The sequence below is a fragment of the Symphalangus syndactylus genome, chromosome 13 (assembly GCF_028878055.3).
Source record: "Symphalangus syndactylus isolate Jambi chromosome 13, NHGRI_mSymSyn1-v2.1_pri, whole genome shotgun sequence".
In the NCBI taxonomy this organism is placed as follows: domain Eukaryota; kingdom Metazoa; phylum Chordata; class Mammalia; order Primates; family Hylobatidae; genus Symphalangus; species Symphalangus syndactylus.
In genome coordinates, this window is record NC_072435.2 from 33,378,728 (window position 1) to 33,399,988 (window position 21,261).

The 21,261-nt window shown below is 50.5% G+C and overlaps 1 protein-coding gene across 2 annotated transcripts in view; it reads left to right on the forward strand.

Annotated features, from left to right (window-relative positions):
• ARHGEF18 (Rho/Rac guanine nucleotide exchange factor 18) overlaps positions 1-21,261 on the forward strand; it is a 129,180-nt gene that overhangs the window by 14,066 nt on the left and 93,853 nt on the right. For both annotated transcript variants that reach the window (XM_055240191.2, XM_055240190.2), the window contains exons 2-6: positions 4,865-4,989; positions 15,425-15,684; positions 18,220-18,370; positions 19,137-19,251; positions 20,916-20,973. In XM_055240191.2, the coding sequence (XP_055096166.1) occupies positions 4,865-4,989; positions 15,425-15,684; positions 18,220-18,370; positions 19,137-19,251; positions 20,916-20,973 (709 nt within the window). The remainder of the gene's footprint in view (positions 1-4,864; positions 4,990-15,424; positions 15,685-18,219; positions 18,371-19,136; positions 19,252-20,915; positions 20,974-21,261) is intronic.

Below are 21,261 nucleotides of genomic sequence, written 5' to 3' on the forward strand. Positions count from 1 at the left end.
TGGTACGGCCTTGGTAAAGTCAGTGCAACTCTCTAAGCCTCAGTTTCCCTTTCTATAAAATGAGGACTCAGAGAGTTGTTGTGAGTATAGAAGAATGAAAAGTACATGATGGGCTTAGCACTAAGCCAGACATATAGAAATTGATTGATACAAGATTTTACCCCTTGGAGCTTGGGGATGTAAAAGTGGATCAGATATAGTCCCTGCCTTCACAGACCTCATGCTCTAGAGCATGGATCAGCAAACCTTTTCTATAAAGAGCTAGGCAGAGCAATCCAAAGTCCTGTGGCTAAAATTGTCTGCAGAGGATCTGAGACAGAGCCCTCAGTTGCCAGGCAGGAAGAGTGGTAGGAACAGCACAGAGATACCAGGAGAATGGTGAGTTAGGGGTGCATGTGTGTGACTGGGAGGTAAGAGGACAGGCTGAGGAGGGCTCTGAATGTCATTCTAAGGGGACTGGAGTCTATGGGGGTGGGGATCAGTAGAAGGTGAGTGACCATCAGAGGGTCATATCAAAAGGACACACCAACTCCAGGATAGAAGATGGGCTACAGGGGAGAGACTGGTAGCTGAGGGTCAGTGACAAATGTGATTGGCAATCGTTTGGGGCAATTGTGATTGGTAATTGGCAGAACTCAGTCTGTAACACTGGGATTAGGGCTTAGTTCATAATAAATATTGGAATTAGGACACAGCCTATGACACTAGGATTGGGGCTCAGTCTATGATGCCAGATCAAGATACAGTCTATGACACCAGGATTGGGGCTTAGTCTATGATACCAGGATAAGAGCTAAGACTATGACACCAAGATTAGGGCTTAGCCTATGACCCTAGGATCAGGGGTCAATATATGACATCAGGATAAAGGCTTAGTCTATGACACTAGGATGGGGGTTCAGTCTATGATACAAGAATGAATGCTCAACCAATGACAGCCAGATGAGGTTCAGTCTGTGATATCAGGATTAAGTCTCGGTATATGACACCAGGATCATGGCTCAGTCTGTGGCACAAAGATTTGAAGTTCAATCTGTAAAACTAGGATCAGAGTTGAGTCAGTCATTGGGAACTAGGATCAGAGTTGAGTTCATCATCAGGTCAAGCTCAACCTGTTCCTAGGTCAGAAGCTTCCCTATAAAAACAAAACTCAGCCAGGCACAGTGGCTCATGCCTGAAATCCCAGCACTTTGGGAGGCCAAGGTGGGAGGATCGTATGAGACCAGGAGTTCGAGACTAGCCTAGCCAACATGGTGGAACCCCATCTCAACTAAAAATGCAAAAATTAGCTGGACGTGGTGGTACACATCAGTGGTCCCAGCTACTCAGAAGTCTGAGGCAGGAGAATCGCTTGAACCCAGGAGGTGGAGATTGCAGTAAGCCAAGATTGAACCACTCCAGCCTGGGTGACAGAGTGAGACTCTCTTAAAATAAAACAACAACAACAACAACAAAAACATGCACAAACACACAACCCTGGAATTTCTTTTCTTTTTTTACTCTTTTCCTTTTTTTTTTTTTTGAGACAGAGTCCCACTCTGTCGTCCAGGCTGGAGTGCGGTGGCACAATCTCAGTTCACTGCATCCTCCCCTTCCCTGGCTCAAGAGATTCTCATGTGTTAGCCTCTCTGGTAGCTAGAATTATAAGCACACACCACCATGCCCAGCTAATATTTGTATTTTCAGTAGAGACTGGGTTTCACCATGTTGGTCAGGCTGGTCTCGAACTCCTCACCTCAAGTGATCCACCTGCCTCAGCCTCCCAAAGTGCTGGGATTACAGGTGTGAGCCACTGGGCCGGGCCAACCCTGGCCTTCCACCTTTGATCTTTGGATCCCAGACTTTCAGGGTTCACAGATACAGGGCATGAGGTCCTGTCGACTACAGGAGGCCTCAGGCCTCCACAAGGACCCTGTCCAGTGAAGCAAGCCAACCCTGCAGCCTCTCCTCCAGCCCCGAGGGGACTTGGCTGAGGAATGGGCTTGCCTTTCCCTTCCCAAGCTCCCACCAACCTCCAGGACCCTCCCCTACATCTGGATTTCCTCCTCCTTCACAGCCTGCTTGTTTCATTTCTGTGAGTCATAGATGCTGCTTCGGCTTCTGGGTGGGGAAGAGGACAGATGCAAAGCTTAACAACAGCAACTGAACAGAGTCCCTCCAACCAGCCTGGGAGGGCAACCTGGAAAGCAGTGATGGTGGAAACCCTGGCATCGCCCGTTACTGTCCAGCCATTCATCTGTGAATACAGGTGGCATCAGAGGGTAAATTTACCTTGAAGCAATGGAACTGAAGCTTCAGGCCCCATGTGCACCTGCCCCATCCAAAGCTCTGCAAGAGGCTCCAACAAAAAAATTTTTAGGAACAGCTTTATTGAGCTACCATATACTTCACCCATTTAAAGCATACAATTCAATGGTTTTAGGCCAGGTGCAATGGCTCATGCCTGTAACCCCAGCACTTTGGGAGGCCAAGGCGGGGGAATTGCCTGAGCTCAGCAGTTCCGGACCATGGCCAACATAGCAAGACCCCCATGTCTACTAAAAATACAAAAATTAGCCAGGTGTGGTGGTGCACACGTGTAATCCCAGCTACTCGACAGGCTGAGGCAGGAAAATCGCTCGAATCCGGGAGGCGGAGGTTGCAGTGAGCCAAGATGGCACCACTGCAGTCCAGCCTGGGCGACAGAGCGAGGCTCTGTCTCAAAAAAGAGATTGCATAACAGCGGTTCCTCAAAAAGTTAAGCATAGATTAGCGTGTACTCCAGCAATTCGCTTCCTAGGTAACGACCCAAGACAATAGAAAACACACATCCGTGCAAAAACTTGTACACAATTGTTCATGCAGCATGATTCGAAATAGCCAAATGGTGAAAATGACCCAAACATCCATCAACAGATCAATGGATACACGAAATGTGGTATCTCCATACAATTGAATATTATTCAGCCCTAAAACAAATAAAGCACTGGCCGGGTGCTGTGGCTCACACCTGTAATCCCTACACTTTGGGAGGCCAACGCGGGCAGATCACCTGAGGTCAGGAGTTCAGCCTGGCCAACATGGTGAAACCCCATCTCTACTAACAAAAATACAATAATTAGTGGGGTGTGGTGGTGGGCACCTGTAATCTCAGCTACTTGGGAGGCTGCGGCAGGAGAATTGCTTGAGCCTGGGAGGCAGAGGTTGCAGTGAGCCAAGATCACACCATTGCACTCCAGCCTGTGTGACAGAGCAACACTCCATCTCAAAAAAAAAAAAAAAAAGAGAAAGAAATGAAGCACTGTCCTGTGGCACATTATAGACAAACCTCAAAAATATGTAAAGTCAAAGCAACAAGTCACAAGAGAACACATAGTCTATCATTCCGTTTACATGAAATGTTCAGGGGGCAAGGGATATGGATTAGAATTTGTCATTGCTTTGGGGCTGAGCATCTTGGGGCTGGCTTATCCATTTCCATCTGCATGTGGGTCCTGGGACATGTGGCTCCTCAGGGGCCCAACTCCCTGCTCTCTGCTTCTCACTCCCCACCAAAAGAAGAGGCAGCCTCAATTCCACCATTACAGACTCTCCTACAAATGTGGGCATTGTGGGCATTAGGGCTGGGCGCAGTGGCTCACACCTGTAATCCTAGCACTTTAAGAGGCTGAGTTGGGAGGATCTCTTTTTTTTTTTTTTTTTTGAGACAGAGTCTGGCTCTGTCACCCAGGCTGGAGTGCAGTGGCGCAATCTCGGCTCACTGCAAGCTCCGCCTCCCAGGTTCACGCCATTCTCCTGCCTCAGCCTTTCCGAGTAGCTGGGACTACAGGCGCCCGCCACCACGCCCGGCTAATTTTTTTGTATTTTTAGTAGAGACGGGGTTTCACCGTGGTCTCGATCTCCTGACCTCATGATCCGCCAGCCTCGGCCTCCCAAAGTGCTGGGATTACAAGCGTGAGCCACCGCACCCGGCCGGGAGGATCTCTTGAGCTGAGTTTGAGACCAACCTGGGCAACATAGTGAGACCTCACCTATAACGGAAAAAAGAGGAAAAAATAAGCTTATTTTTAAAAGTCGTTTTTAATTTTTTAAAAAAAGAAGAAAGCTAGGTGCCTTGGCTCACACCTATAATCCCAACACTTTGGGAGGCTGAGGCAGGCAGATCACCTGAGGTCAGGAGTTCAAGATCAGCCTGGCCAACATGGTGAAACCCCGACTCTACTAATAATACATTAGCCAGGTGCAGTGGTGTGCACCTGTAATCCCAGCTACTCGGGAGACTGAGGCAGGAGAATGGCTTGAACTCAGGAGGCAGAGGTTGTGGTGAGCCAAGATCGTGCCACCTGCACTCCAGCTTGGGGGCAACAGAGCAAGACTCTGTCGAAGAAGAAGAGGAAGAAGAAGAAGGAGGAGGAGGAGGGGGAACAAAAAGAAGGAAGGAGGAGGAGGAGGAGGAGAGGGAAAAACAATGTGGGCATTGGGTACTTGCATTTGGTCTATGGGACCATTAGCATCATTGATCAACTGAGGGCTTTTTCCTAGAGCAGGCACAACAAATTGGTTTCATACATAAGCCAACTTGGATCACCTGGTGATGGCTGCTGGAACTGGTGTGTTGGGAAGAATCCTGAGGGGGCAAATGGCTAAGCAGGAAATTGCCTCGTGATTGACTAGCAATGTCTGCCATAGGCTTGGGATAGGGAAGAGGTGACACGTATGTTGGCTTCAAGATCATTGAGGCCATCCTCCCCAGCCCCTCACCAACTCATTTTATAAATGAGAAAACTGAGGTCCAGGGTGACCAGCAACAGATGCAGAATCCAGGTCCTGGCTTCCTCAGCACTCCCAGCTTATCCGTGACACCTTGTCCCTCTTTTTTCCACAGGCTCTGAGCCCAAGTCATGTGTCCAACCTTTTGACTCTGGAGCTGTGGCTTCGGCCACCAAGAGCAGCAGTAGATCCTGGAAACCTGAGAACCCAGACTTCTTCTCTGCCATGGGGGATGATCAGGCAAGTGTCTGACTGCTGAAATGGGCAAGAGCTGATGACAACAGTGGCAGCAAGTACACTTTGTTTAGCACCTGCATTTTACCAGGCACTTTGTGTACATTATCTCAGGGAATCCTCATCGAAACTTGCAAAGTCGTTATTATCCTGTTTTACCTATGAGAAAACCGGAATCTGTTCTGAAATAAGAAGAGGGAGGAAAGGAGCAATGGAGGGATGAATGGATGGATGGATAAATGAATGGGTGGATGTCTGGATAGATGGATGGATAGATGGAAGAAAAGAGGAAATCAAGGAAAGATGAGTAGAAGGATGGATGGGTGGATGGATGGATGGATGGATGGATGGATGGATGGATGGATGGACGGATACATGGATGAATAGAAGGGTGGTTGGGTGGATGAATGGATGATGGATGAATAGAAGGAAGGGAGGAAAGATGGGTAGAAGTGTGGGTGAATGGATAAATGGATGATGGGTGAATAAAAAGAAGAAAGCTGGATGGATAGAAGGATGGACCGATGGGAGGAAGGAGGATGGATGAAGGAAGGAAAGAAGGAAGTATGGATGGGTGGGTAGAAGGATGGGTGGATTAAAGGAAGGAAGGAGAGATGGTTGATGAATGAAAGAGTAGAAAGGTGGGTGAATGGAAAGAAGGAAGATAGATGAGAAGTGTGGGTGGATGGATACATGAATGATTGATGAATAAAACTAAAGAAGGAAGGAAGGAAAATGGATGGATGAAAGGAAAGAGAATGGATAAATGAAAGAATGAAGGAAGGATGGATGGATAATGGATGGGCGAGTGGATGGATGAGAATAAGGATGAGTGGAAGGAAGGAAGGAAGGAAGACGGGTGAAAGGAAGATGGCTGGATTGATGAAAGGAAGGAGGATGGATAAATGAAAGAATGAAGGAAGGATGGATGGATAATGGGTGGGTGAATGGATGGATGAGAAGAAGAGTGAAAGGAAGGAAGGAAGAAAGAAAGGAAGAAAGGAAGGAAGGAAGATGGATGGATGGGTTGATGGAAGGAAGGAGGATGGATAAATAAAAGAATGAAGGAAGGATGGATAAATAATGGGTGGGTGAATGGATGGATGAGTAAAAGGGTGAGAGGAAGGAAGGAAAGAAGGAAGGAAGTAAGGAAGATGGATGGATGGGTTGATGGAAGGAAGGAGGATGGATAAATGAAAGAATGAAGGAAGGATGGATGGATAATGGATGGGTGAGTGGATGGATGAGAAGAAGGGTGAGTGGAAGGAAGGAAGGAAGGAAGGAAGGAAGGAAGGAAGGAAGGAAGGAAGGAAGGAAGGAAGGAAGGGAGGAAGGCAGGCAGGAACGCTGACTAAAACCAAATACAGCCTAGAAAGGTAGACTGACTTGCCTAAGTTCCTGTCATGGTAGAGTTGGGATTCAAGCCCATTCTGACTCTGCGGCCTGCGTCCGTACCCTCTGCTCTCATCACACTTTCTCTAGGCACTTATGTCAGGGGCCTGTGGGGGAGGCCAGCCCCCAGGCTCCAGTCTCAAAAGAAAGACCCTGAAAGCTTGAGGTCCCTGGGTGGAGTTGGGGCACGGTTAACATCAAGCCCTAATGGTGTATGGCTGGGACTGAGGTCGTGGCAAAGGTCCTGGTGACAGCTTCCAGGCTGCTTCAGGGAAGGTCTCCTGGTGTGGAAGATGTGGCATCTAAGAGGTGCATCCTTGAGAGGGCAGGGGCCGGGGAGAGGCCTTGTGAACACAGTTCAGCTCCTGCTTCACCAGGGACCAAGACAGTCAGGTGGTGTGTGTTGGGTCTCCAGGAAGCAGACTCAGATGGAGTTGGGCTGAAATGGTCAAGCTTTTATACCCCCTTGTCAATCAACCATTGCCAATGGGCTGCCCAGGAAGGGGGCTGAGAGCTGACAGTTCCTTCTCCCATGGCCTCTGGGGATCTCAGTGGCTTTCCACAACATCTGCTACAATAAGGAAGGAGGGTCTGTTATGGTTAAGCCATAAAAGGCATTCCATGTACCCATGCTTGTCATTTTATGGAAGAGGACACTGAGGGGCTGGGCACGTTGGCTCATGCCTGTAATCACAGCACTTTGGAGGCCGAGGCGGGCAGATCACTTGAGGACAGGAGTTTGAGACCAGCCTGAGCAACATGCCCAGCCTGGGCCAGCCTGAGCAACGGAGTGAAACCCTGTCTCTACTAAAAATACAAAAATTAGCCCGGCATGGAGGTGTGCACCTGTAGTCCCAGCTACTCAGGTGACTGAGGCAAGAGAATCGCTTGAAATCGGGAGGTGGGGATTGCAGTGAGCCAAGATCACACCATTGCAGTCCACCCTGGGTGATGGAATGAGGAAAAAAAAAAAAAAAGACACTGAGATGCAAGCAGTGAAGGAATTAGTCCAGATGTCATGGAAGGTCCCAGGTAAAGGATCACAGAACCAAGACTGGAGTTTAGCCCTGCGCCTTCCCTGAGATCAGGACCTCTTTGAAAGAGAACCATGGGATGCAGGCAGTTGGGTGGGTAACACGGCAGTGGGGGAACGGTGGGCTCAGGGGAAGCAGGCAGGTCTGTGAGCGGGCAGCAAGGCTGTGTCCCCACCCCCTAGCAAATCTACCCCCTCTTCCTGAGTCTGTATTCTCATCATCCACTTGGTCATCAGAGCTGGAGACCAGGGCATTTTCCTTGCCCCTCCTTCTCCCATCAGGCACCAAGTCCTGTGAATGTTGAATCCCAAGGACCCTCCATTTCTGTGCATTGCACCCTCCTTCCCTTTCCCTGGTGGTGGTCCCTGTCATGGCTCCCCCAGGTAATCTGCATGAGTGTCCTGGCTGGGCCACCTGCCTGCATCTTGGCCCCATCCAAGCCCATCTCTGCTCTGCAAGCTGAATACATTTTTTTTTTTTTTTTTTTTGAGGCAGGGTCTCACTCCATCACCCAGGCTGGAGTACAGTGGCACAATCTCAGCTCACTGCAACTCCGCCTCCCGCATTCAAGAGATTCTTGTGCCTCAGCCTCCTGAGTAGCTGAGATTACAGGCACCTACCACCACATCCAGCTAAGTTTTGTATTTTTAGAAGAGATGGGGTTTTGCCATGTTGGCCAGGCTGTTCTCAAACTCCTGGACTCATGTGATCCACCTACCTCAGGCCTCCCAAAGTGCTGGGATTATAGGCATGAGCCACCGCGCCCGGCCAGCAGGCTGAATAATCTTTCTGAAGGCCAATCACTGCCCTCCCTACCACCACTATTGGAAACTTCCAGATTAAATCCATGCTTTGGCCAAGCAGGCTCGTGTTCCCCAACTGTCCACACCTCTAGCCACAGGAACATTTGCCAGTTGCTTAAAGGCACCATGAGCTCTCCAGCCTGCAGACTTCTGGATGTCCTGTTCTTTCACTGCCTGGGATGTGCTTACCTGCAGTATCTGCCTAGCCAGCTCCTACTCAGTCCTCAGGCCTTCACTTGCTGCCATTTCCTCCAGGAAGCCCTCCCTGATACTCTTTGGACAGTGTAATCCGTTCCCCCTCAGATCTTCCCCAGCCTGCTGGCTGGAACCTTCTAACATTCTTGATTATAACGGTTTGGCTTAATCATCTATCTTCTCCAATTAGCTCCATGAGGACAGGAGAGACCATGTGATTCCATTTGTGACTATCAGAGGCTTGCTCAGAGGAAGGGTCCTGACTCCTGAAATTTATTTATTTTATGTAATTTAATTATTTATTTGTAGAGACGGGGTCTTCTCTGTCACCCAGGTTGGAGTGCAGTGGTGTGATCATAGCTCACTGCAACCTCTGCCTCCTGAACTCAAGCAACCCTCCCACCTCAGTTTCCAAAGTAACTGAGACTACAGGTGCACGCCACCACATCTGGCTAGTTTTTTTTGTTTTGTTTTGTTTTGTTTTGTTTTTGTTTTTATTTTTTTAAAGATGGGATCTCGCTATGTTGCCCGGGCTGGTCTCAAACCCCTAGTCTCAACTGATCCTCCTACTTTAACCTCCCAAAGCACTGGGATTACAGGTGTGAGCCACGGCCCTGGCCCCCTGACTCCTGAAATTTAAAAACAGCAATATATTATTCCACCGGCCGAGGGCTTGCATTGCCCAAGCATCTCATTTCACCTGCACAACACAATCCTACAAGTAGGTGGCAGTATGCCCACCTTAGAGATGGGAAAAACTGAGGCTCAGAGAGCTTTAGGTACTTGATCGAGGTCATGCTAAACTAACAACAGCTACCACAGCAGGATGCAAACCTTGATTGAGGTCTTTCTACCCAATGACCATTTGAAAACCATCTGCCCTGCAAGGCACAGTGGCTCATGTCTGTAATTCCAGCACTTTGGGAGGCCGAGGGGGGAGGGTCACTTTAGCCCAAGATTTCAAGACCAGCCTGGGCAACATAACAAGACTCTGTCTCTACAAAAAATAAAAAAATACTAGCTGGGGCCAGGCGTGGTGACACGCCTGTAATCCCAGCACTTTGGGAGGCTGAGGCAGGCAGATCACCTAAGGTCAGGAGTTCAAGACCAGCCTGGCCAACATGGTGAAACCCATCTCTACTAAAAATACAAAAATTAGCCGGGCATGGTGGTGGACACCTGTAATCCCAGCTACTCGGGAGACTGAGGCAGGAGAATCACTTGAACCCAGGAGGCGGAGGTTGCAGTGAGCCAAGATCGCACCATTGCACTCCAGCCTAGGTAACAAGAGCGAAACTCCATCTCAAAAAAAGAAATATATATATATAAGCTGGGCATGGTAGTGCACACCTGGAAAGAAGGAAGGAAGGAAAGAAAAAAAAGAAAGAGGCCAGGCGCGGTGGCTCACGCTTGTAATCCTAGCACTTTGGGAGGCTGAGGGGGGCGGATCACGAGGTCAGGAGATCGAGACCACGGTGAAACCCCGTCTCTACTAAAAATACAAAAAAATTAGCCAGGCGTAGTGGCGGGCGCCTGTAGTCCCAGCTACTCAGAGAGGCTGAGGCAGGAGAATGGCGTGAACCCGGGAGGTGGAGCTTACAGTGAGCCGAGATTGCACCACTGCACTCCAGCCTGGGTGACAGAGCGAGACTCGTCTAAAAAAAAAGAAAGAAAGAAAGAAAAGAAAGGAAAGAAGAAAGAAAGAAAGAAAAGAAAGGAAAGAAGAAAGAAAGAAAGAAAGAAAGAAAGAAAGAAAGAAAGAAAGAAAGAAAGAAAGAAGAAAGAAAGGGAAAGAAAGAAAGAAGAGAGAGAAAGAAAGAAAAAGAGAGAAAGAAAAAGAAAGAAAGAGAAAGAAAAAGAAAGAAAAGAAAAAGAAAAAAGAAAAGGAAGGAAGGAGAAAGACTATCTGCTCTATGATTTACTTGCCATTTTATTTGAAATCAAGCCACTTTTTTGCATGACAAAATGGGGCCAGGGACACATTATGCTTGAAGTTGCTTTGGTGTGTTATCTTTTTCCAATAGACAACAAGATCAATAACTATTTACATTTTTAAAATAGGCATTTATCCATGTACTATGAAAAACTGCGTGGTGAGCCTTTCTGAAGAGTGGGGAACCCTGGGCTGTTTCGCCTCTGGGTTTGATGGGGGATCCCATCCCCCAAGGCTCCCCCAGCTCTAGGGAACAGGAGCCTGGATTTATAGCATCCTGTCTGGGGTGTCAGGGCCAGCGGGGCAGCATACGATGCTTACTCAGATACCTGGAAAGACCCCCACTGGGCTGGCTCTCATCTTTTCTTGCCCAAGATATGTCAGAACAAAGGTGCAAGCTCCAAAATAAAAGATGAGACACCCCCTCTCTCCCTCCCTCAATGTACCTACCAGTGGGAGCTGGAACAGCCTGTACTGCCTGGCTCCCCACTCCCCAGCTCCACCCCCATCTCTGGCCTGGCTCCCACCTCTGCCTCCTCTGAGGGAGGCCAGATGCAGGAGAAAGAGGGAGGCTCAGCCAGGCCGAGAGGCCGTCCTGACATGTTTATATTTACAGGAGGATGAAAACCAGAGACACAAAAAACCTTCAGGGGCGGCGACAGAAAAGACAGTAGGAGGTTGTCCAGGCACTGGGTGTAGGAATGGAGCCATTTGGGGGGTAAGTGGGAATTTGAAAGGACGCTGCTGCCCAAGTCACATGAGGGCCAGCCAGAGCTAGAGCTGTGGCTCTTTAGAAAGAGACTGAAAAAGAGGGACGCTGGTGATCAAAAGGCAGAGGGAGGAAGAAGAGGCAGAGGAGGAGTCAGCAGGGAGGAGGGAGGGAAACGAGGACGTTGGCCACAAAGGAGAGGAGATTCAAGAAGAAGGCAGGCTGTGGAAACAGTAGAGTGAGTCCTTAGGAAGTTAAACCTGGCCGGGCGCGGTGGCTCAAGCTTGTAATCCCAGCACTTTGGGAGGCCGAGGCGGGCGGATCACAAGGTCAGAAGATCGAGACCATCCTGGCTAACACGGTGAAACCCCGTCTCTACTAAAAATACAAAAAAAAAAAATTAGCCGGGCGTGGTGGCGGGCGCCTGTAGTCCCAGCTACTCGGGAGGCTGAGGCAGGAGAATGGCGTGAACCCGGGAGGCGGAGCTTGCAGTGAGCCGAGCTTGCGCCACTGCACTCCAGCCTGGGGGACAGAGCAAGACTCCGTCTCAAAAAAAAAAAAAAAAAAAAAGGAAGTTAAACCTAAAATTGGCCAGGCACAGCGGCTCACGCCTGTAATCCCAGCACTTTGGGAGGCCGAGGCGGGTGGATCATCTGAGGTCGGGAGTTCAAGACCAGCCTGGGCAACATGGAGAAACCCCATGTCTCTACTAAAAGTACGAAATAAGCCAGGCGTGGTGGCACATGCCTGTAATCCCAGCTACTTGGGAGGCTGAGGCAGGAGAATCGCTTGAACCCGGGAGGAGGAGGTTGCAGTGAGCTGAGATCACACCATTGCGCTCCAGCCTGGGCAACAAGTGTGAAACTCCGTCTCAGGAAAAAAAAGAAAAGAAAAGGCGCCTGGTGGCAGGCACCTGTAATTCCAGCTACTCAGGAGGCTGAGGCAGGAGAATTGTTTGAACCTGGGAGGCAGAGGTTGCAGTGAGCTGAGATCATGCCATTGCACTCCAGCCTGGGCAACAGAGTGAGACTCCATCTCAAAAACATTAATAAAAAAGAAAGAAAGAAAGTTAAACCTAAAATTGCCATGCAGTTGTGCCACTGCACTCCAGCCTAGGAGACAGAGCGAGATGCTGTCTCAAAAAATAAAATAAATTAGTTTGGGCACAGTGGCTCATGCTTGTAACCCCAGCACTTTGGGAGGCTGAGCGGGGCAGGAGCATCTGAAATCAGGAATTTGAGACCAGCCTGGGCAACGTGATGAAACCGTGTCTCTACTGAAAATAGAAAAATCAGCTGGGCATGGTGGCACACACCTGTAATTCCAACTACTCGGGAGGGTGAGGCACGAGAATCGCTTGAACCCAGGAGGCGGAGGTTGCAGTGAGCCGAGATGGTGCCACTGCACTCCAGCCTGGGCGACAGAGCAAGACTCTGTCTCAAAAAATAAAAAATAGGGGCCGGGCGCAGTGGCTCACGCCTGTAATCCCAGCACTTTGGGAGGCCGAGGTGGGCGGATCACGAGGTCAGGAGATCAAGACCAACCTGGCTAACACAGGGAAACCCCCTCTCTACTAAAAATACAAAAAAATTAGCCGGGCATGGTGGTGGGCGACTGTAGTCCCAGCTACTCGGGAGGCTGAGGCAGGAGAATGGTGTGAACCCAGGAGGTGGAGCTTGCAGTGAGCCAAGATTGCACCACCGCACTCCAGCCTGGGCGACAGAGCGAGACTCCGTCTCAAAAAATAATAAATAAATAAATAAATAAATAAATAAATAAATAAAATAGGCCGGGCGCAGTGGTTCACGCCTGTAATCCCAGCACTTTGGGAGGCCGAGGCAGGCGGATCACCTGAGGTCAGGAGTTCGAGACTGGCCTGACCAACCTGGAGAAACCCTGTCTCTATTAAAATTACAAAATTAGCAGGGCATGGTGACACATGCCTGTAATCCCAGCTACTCGGTAGGCTAAGACAGAAGAATTGCTTGAACCTGGGAGGCGGAGGTTGCAGTGAGCCGAGATCGCGCCATTGCACTCCAGCCTGGGCAACAAGAACGAAACTCCGTCGCAAAAAAAAAAAATAAATAAAATAAATATAAAAATAAAATTACCATATGATCCAGCAATTCCACTTCTGGGTATCTTTCCAGAAGAACTGAGAGCAAGGACTCACAGATATTTGCACACTGATGTTGATAGCAGCGTTATTCACAAGAGCCAACAGATGGAAAGAGCCCAAGTGTCCGTTGATGGATGGATGAATAAATGCGATGTGATCCAGCCACACAGTGGAATACAATTCAACCTTAAAAAGGAAGGAAATTCTGACACATGCTGCAACGTGGAGGAACCATGAGGACGTTATGCTCGGTGAAATAAACCAGACACAAAAGGATAAATACTGTCTGATTCCACTCGTAGGAGGTCTCTGGACTCGTCAGGTTCATAGATTTACCACCCCCCGCTTTTATTTTTTTTCTTTCTTTGGAGACAGGGTCTTGCTTTGTCACCCAGGCTGGAGCGCGGTAGCACGATCACAGCTCACTTCAGCTTTGACCTCCCGGGTTCAAGTGATCCTCCCACCTCAGCCTCCCAAGTAGCTGGGACTACAGGAGCCTCCCACCATGCCCAGCTCACTTTTAAATTTTTTTGTAGAGATAGGGTCTTGTTATGCTGTCCAGGCTGGTCTCAAACTCCTGGGCTCAAGCGATCCTCCCAGATTGCTGGGATTCCGAGGCATGAGCCACCACGCCAGGCCTGGTCAGATTCATGGAGACAGAAAGCAGAAAGGTGGGTGCCAGGGGCTGGGGAGGGGAATGAGGGGGGAGTGTTTCATGGGAACAGAATTTTAGTTTGGGAAGATGAGAAAGTTCTAGAGGTAGATGGAGGTGATGGTTGCACAGCAATGGGAATGTGCTTAATGATACTGAACTGGACACTTAAAAATGGTTAAGATGTGGGCCCGGGTATAGCGGCTCACGTCTGTAATCCCAACACTTTGAAAGGCTGAGGCAGGCGGATCACTTGAAGCTAGGAGTTCAAGACCATCCTGGCCAACATCGTGAAACCCCGTCTCTAATAAAAAATATATAAAAATTCGCCAGGAGCAGTGGCACATGTCTGTAGTCCCAGCACTTTGGGAGGCCAAAGCAGTCGAATTGCCTGCGGTCAGGAGTTTGAGACCAGCCCGGCCAACATGGTGAAACGCCATCTCCACTAAAAATACAAAAATTAGCCGGGCATAATGGCGGGTGCCTGTAATCCCAGCTACTCAGGAGGCTGAGGCAGAAGAATCACTTGAACCTGAGAGGTGGAGGTTGCAGTGAGCTGAGATCGTGCCACTGCACACCAGCCTGGGCAGCAGAGCAAGACTCCATCTCAAAAAAGAAAAAAAAAAAGGTTAAGATGATAAATATTATGTGATGTGTATCTCACTGCAGTAAAAAGAAGGGAGGGGCCAAATCTATAAAGACATCAACATGGGTGAGTTTAGGGAAAAGGGCAAACCCTGCGTAGCTCCTCCTTCCTCATCCCAAGACAGGTGTGGACACTGGCCCCTTGCCTCCTGCCTGCAAAGATCTGCAGCTGACAAATTGAGAGCATCCACCAAGTGCTGCCTGAGATCACATGGATGCCTGGAGCCACATCTCAGCACTGGCCTCTCATGGAGCCATGGGGGAAGCCCACTCGTCCACCTACCCACCTACTCACCAAACCCTGTGTGCAGACAGTCCTAACAAATGCCTGGAAAAGGACAATTCCTGTCCTGCAGATCCTGACAGCCCAGAGGAAGGGCACCTTACCAACCTTGAGGAGTCAGGAAGGCAACCTGGAGGGCATGCCCAAGCTGGGTTTTGACGGATGCATAGGAGTTCACCAGACAGACTCAGGATGGGCCGGGTGGGAGAGGAGGTTTTGCAAGAAGAAAAGGCAGGTGCCCTGGCTGGACAGAATGACAAATAGAATGACTGGGAGGAGAAGAGAGAAGTGAAGGACAAAAGAAGGGAAGGAAAAAGAAGTAGGAACAGGAGCAGGAACTGTACCAAAAAAAAAAAAAAAGATAATCAGATGGAAACTCAGTGACGTGAAGTGCTTTGCCAAGGCTACAAGTAGGGGAATCTGTCATGGAAGACCAGACTTCTGGCCCTTTTGTGGGGGTGAGGTCTTGAAGGTCCAGGTTAGACAGGGGACTGGGGGACTACTCCCTCCCATTTCATCCCACCCGCTGTGAGAAGGGCACTGAGCCCAGGATGGACAGGTGGGGGACAGGCAGGGTCTGGATGTTGGGAGCAGGGACCTTGTGGTCAAGAGACCCCAGGCTCTGCTGCCCCTTGGTCAATGTCTTCTTCCTCCTCCTCACCCTCCCAACCTACAGGAGGATGATTTTCCCAGGCAGCTCAGCGAGAGTATGGAGGACCTCAGCCTGGATTTGGGGGCCCTTCAGGGCAGCGAGTATCTGCAGGACCTGAGCCTTGGGGCCCCTTCCCACAGCCAGCCTGGGGAGACCCCAGACAGTCGCCCCCCAGGTGAAGAACCGGGAAGGGATTCTCTTTTCTCCAGCTTGGTGGGGTCCCAAGACCTGTCAAGGCGGCGCAGCTGGGAAAGGTCGCGGAGCTGCTCAGAGAGCTGGCGGAGGTCAGTTCCCCACTGCTGCCTGCTTCCCACAACGCACCCCTGGGACAGGGCAGAGGTCCAGAAGGCCAGAGCCAGGTCCTAAGACAAGCCGCCCCTTGCACCTGCCGTGGTCCCCAACGTTTTCGGTACCAGGGACCGGTTTCATGGAAGACAATTTTTCCATAGACCCAGGGGGACAGGGGATACTTTCTGGACAATTCAAGCACATTCCATTTATCTTGCACTTTATTTATATTATTATTACATTGTAATACATAATGAAATAATTATACAATTCATCATGATGTAGAATCAGTGGGAGCCCCAAGCTTGTTTTCCTGCACTAGACAGTCCATTCTGGGGGTGATGGGAGACAGTGACAGATCATCAGGCACTACATTCTCTTGTTTTTTTGTTTGTTTGTTTGTTTTTTGTTTTTTTGAGATGGAGTCTCATTCCATTGCCCAGGCTGGAGTGCAGTGGCGTGATCTCGGCTCACTGCAATCTCTGCCTCCTGGGTTCAAGCAATTCTCCTGCCTCAGCCTCCCGAGTAGCTGGGATTACAGGCACGCACCACCACACCCAGCTAATTTTTGTATTTTTAGTAGAGACGGGGTTTCACCATGTTGGTCAGGCTGGTCTCGAACTCCTGACTTCATGATCCACCTGCCTCAGCCTCCCAAAGTGCTGGGATTACAGGTGCGAGCCACCGCACCCAGCCTAGATTCTCATAAGGAGTGTGCAACCTGGATCCCTCACATGTGCAGTTCACAACACAGTTCCCACTCCTATGATCCTATGAGAATTTTTTTTTTTTTTTTTTTTTTTTTGAGACAGAATCTCACTCTGTTGCCCAGGCTACAGGCTCACACCACCACACCCGGCTAATTTTTTGTATTTTTAGTAGAGACAGAGTTTTACCATGTTGGCCAGACTAATCTCAAACTCCTGACCTCAGGGGATCCTCCCACCTTGGCCTCCCAAGTGCTGACATGACAGGCATGAGTCACCATGCCGGGCCCCTGCTCCTTTGATAATCTAATGCTGCCACTCATATGACAGGAGGCGGAGCTCAGGCAGCCATGTGAGCGATGGGGAGTGGCGCACACGCCTGCACTCACCTGCTTTGCAGCCCAGATTCTAAAAGGTCACCGACCAGTACCAGTCTGTGGCCCAGGAGTTGGAGATCCCTGCTCTAGGGCCATGAGGGGTGTCTGCACCATCAGAGGCAGCCCAAAAAACCCTCTTCTAACTTGCACATGCATGAACATAGAGCCTATGCGAGTGACTGAGCATGCATGCACAAGCCCAAACTGAAAACTGCACGTGAGGCCGGGCGCGGTGGCTCAGGCCTGTAATCCCAGCACTTTGGGAGGCCAAGGCAGGTGGATCACCTGAGGTCGGGAGTTCAAGACCAGCCATGGTCAACATGGCTAAACCCCCTGTCTACTAAAAGTACAAAAATTAGCCGGGTGTGGTAGTGCACAACTGTAGTCCCAGCTACTCGGTAGGCTGAGGCCCGAGAATCGCTTGAACCCGGGAGACGGAGGTTGCAGTGAGCTAAGATTATGCCACTGCACTCCAGCCTGGGCGACAGAGAGAGACTCTGTCTCAAAAAAAAAAGAAAAAAGAAAAGGAAGAAAAAACAATCGACTGTATGCACACACTGCAAGCACACAAAAACCTAAATGCACACACCTGCTGAGAGTATGGCCATGCTCAGCCCCCATTAGACCCACGCATATAAGCCTAAACGTGATCTGCACACTGCTTGCACGCATACACATGAAGCCACCCATGCAGTTATGATCAAAACGGAAATGTGTGAGACGCCATGCACCCCGCAGTGGCAGCACCAAATAGTAGAGGCAGGGGGTGCTCTAGCCACACCTAACCCGTGTCTCTCAACCCCTTCCAAGTCATCCCACATAGAAATTCAGGCAGGGTCCAGTGTCTCACGCCTGTAATCCCAGCACTTTTGGGGGGCAGATCATTTGAGGTCAGGAGTTCGAGACCAGCCTGGCCAATGTGGTGAAGCCCTGTCTCTACTAAAAATACAAAAATTAGCTGGGCGTAGTGGCACATGCCTGTAATCCCAGCTGCTTGGGAGGCTGAAGGAGGAGAATTGCTTGAACCCGGGAGGCGGAGGTTGCAGTGAGCCGAGATTGTGCCACTGCACTCCAGCCTGGGTGACAGAGTGAGACTCTGTCTCAAAAAAAAAAAAAAAAAAGAAAGAAAGCGAAAGAAAGAAAGAAAAAAGAAAAGAAAAGAAAAGAAAGAAAAAAGAAAAGAAAAAGAAAACCAGTCTCTGCAAAAACTATCTAAGATGCAAATGTAGCTCCAACAAATCTAACCAGGCTGGCTTTCTTTGTCCTCTCCCCCTTGTCACCCACTCCTCTCATATTGGGAGGTCTGGACCCCTTTCTGTGGCCAGCGCACCCTTCCCTGTCCTGGAAGGGCCCCCTTGCATGTTCTTTCAAGCTCCCCTGGATGCCTGGGGCAGCAGCCAGGTGGGCAAGACCTGCTGAAGCCCCAGTACCCTGTCTTCTCCACTAGGCTCAGCCTCGATGCCTCAACTGTGGAGGAGGAACCCTGTCTCCCTCGAACACTGGCCAGCCTTGCTTTGAACCTGCCAGGAGGAGGGCTGAAGACCTGGACTCAAGGGTGTCTGTCTGGGGGCGGGACCCCCGCAGAGACCCCAGGCAAGGTGGGTATAACCTGCAGCCACCCCTGACAATAGCACACTTTTGGGTCCAGAAGCCAGTGCTATGGGTAGGAAGGAGAGACTTGCCAGGGCTGGTGGCGCTTACCCACCATGGCGGGGTGGAGGCTGCTTATCTGTGGTGTGGGCCATGCCTTGGTCGTCTCTGGGTCCTAAGATTCCAGCCCAGGCCTGAAGGGATTTCCCTGGGTAAGCATCTAGGGCAGGCTATGCATGGCCATGACTCCAACCCAAGGGCTGGAGACAAGGGGATGGGGGATGTCTTATCTTGCAGTTTCAGCCAGGCTTGGAGGATCTTTGCCTGGAGTGTAGCCTGTAGCCGGAAGGCAGCGGTGTCTGTGGTTGGGGTATGCAGCTAAGGAGAATTTGTCTCTGATCTGAGATCCCAGCTGACACCTGAGGAATGCATGCTTGGAGCTGTGGCTGGTGGCTGAGACATCTTCTGGCTGTGATCACAATAGACCCTGGGGGAAATTCCTGGCCATTGTTAGAACCTATGGTTCTGATACCTGGGGCTCCAGCTCAGAGCTGGAGGCTCCTCAGCCAGGACTACAGCCCTGTGGCTGGGAAGCGGGTGGCTGAACCCATGTCCGATGGCTGGGCGGAGTGGCTGGAGGCTGAGGCTTGGATGAGTGTGTCACCCCATTTCTGTGGAGGTGGCCCTGGCTGTGGGTTGGGCCCCTCAATCTAGGGAACCTGCCTGCAGTCCAGGCTGCCTTCCCAGCTTAGTGAGGTGTTTAATTCCCTGCAGGAATGTGACAGCCCCAAGAAAAGAGTGAGGTCAAGGTCTGTTCCTGTGTCCTTCTATGAGATCCACTCTCCAGAAATCTCTCCGGGTCTGGAAGTGCCCACTCCGCCTGTTCAAGGTAGCCTGCCTGGGAGTTGCCTTCATTCAAACCAAGTCAGGGAAAGAGGAGCCTGGCCAACACGGTGAAACGCTGTTGGGGTTTCATCCTTCATCCTGGAGGGTCCCCTTGATGGGGCTCTAGATGGGCCCCAGGGAAGGGAAGGGAGCTGGCTTAGGGTCCCCTGGGCAGGGACTGAGCAGAACGCTGGGGGAAGCCAGAGAGGGGAAGGGACCTCCAGCATCTGTCCCTCCTCCTCTCCCTGCAGCTCTTGAGCCAGTGTGAGATTGCCCCATTGCAATGACCTTGTCCCCAAGACTCTCTGTTCTCTCTCTGGCTCTTTTTTTTTTTTTTTTTTTTTTTTGAGACAGAGTCTTGCTCTGTCGCCCAGGCTGCAGTGCAGTGGTGCAATCTCAGCTCACTGCAACTTCCGTCTCCCGGGTTCAAATGATTCTCCTGCCTCAGCCTCCCAAGTAGCTAGGACTACAAGCACCCGCTACCATGCCTGGCTAATTTTTATATTTTTAGTAGACACAGGGTTTCGTCATGTTGGCCAGGCTGGTCTCAAAGTCCTGGCCTCGAGTGATCAGCCTGCCTCAACTTCCCAAAGTTCTGAGATTACAGGCATGAACCACCATGCCTGGCATTCTGACTATTTCTTTATCTCTTTATCTCTGAATTTTTATCCTGAGATCTTGCACCTCTCTGGCATCAGACAAACCTGGAGTCTAAACGCATAACAAGTCTCTGAGCCTCTGTGGCTTCTTCTATTAGAAGAGGCGCAGCAGCTCACAACTGGAATCCCAGCACTTTGAGAGGCCGAGGCAGGTGAATAGCTTGAGCCCAGGAGTTCGAGGCCAGCCTGGGCAACATGGTGAAATCTTGTCTCTACTAAAAATACAAAAAACAATTAGCCAGGCATGACAGTGTGCACCTGTAGTCCCAGCTACTTTGGAGGCTGAGATGGGAGGATCGCTTAAACCCAGGAAGTCAAGGCTGCAGTGAGTTCTGATGGCAGGACTGCACTCCACTCTGGGTGACAGAGTGAAACCGTCTCAAAAAAAAAAAAAAAAAAGGAAAAAGAAAAAGAAAAAGGCCTGGTGCAGTGGCTCACGCCTGTAATCCTAGCACTTTGGGAGGCCGAGGCGGGTGGATTACCTGAGGTCCAGAGTTCGAGACCACCCTAGCCAACATGGTGAAACCCCATCTCTACTAAAAATATAAAAATACAAGAATTAGTCGGGCATGGTGGTGCGTGCCTGCAATCCCAGCTACTCAGGAGGCTGAGACAGGAGAATTGCTTGAACCCAGGAGGCGGAGGTTGCAGTGAGCTGAGATTGAGCCATTGCACTCCAGCCTGGGTGACAGAGCGAGACTGTGTCTAAGGAAAAAAAAGGGGAGGGGGGACAATAAGCGTATCTCCTTAAGGCCACTTGGAGAGTCTGCTGATCTCATACACGTAAAGCACTTACTAGGTTGTAAGCACTCACGAGACACTGGGGACACCTGCGTTTGTCCCTGGCTCTCTGTCCTCTTCTCGTCTCTGTTGCCTGAGAGTACAGGCCCTGTCTACATGGCTCCAGTTCTGCAGGGGCCCAGGGTGGCATCCGGGAGGGCTCTGCTGGGCTGGTCCTGTCCCAGAGCTCCTCACAACTGTGCTTCCTGGGATGCGGGGCTTCTTCCAGGCCTGGAACCTCCAGTGCTGGAGTGCATGGAAAAAGACCACGTGGAACCAGATCACGTGTGAGTTTCTGCCTCGTGGCAGGGAGGGACCCCCAGGGAACAGGCCACAAAGTCAGGGCTGCGGGAGGAGGGCTGCCGGGGAGGAGGGCTGCCGGGGTGCAGTGTTGCTGGCCATAAGTGACCAGGGCCAGACACCATCCCACTAGTCCCCCCATAACCTCATCTTCTTTCTGACACCATCCTTCTCCCGGCGGGAGGGACCCAGGCCCCTCAGAAAGGTTCTCAATGTAGCCTTGGGAGACAATTGTGGCTTGTGTGTGTGTGTGTGTGTGTGAGATAGGGTCTCAC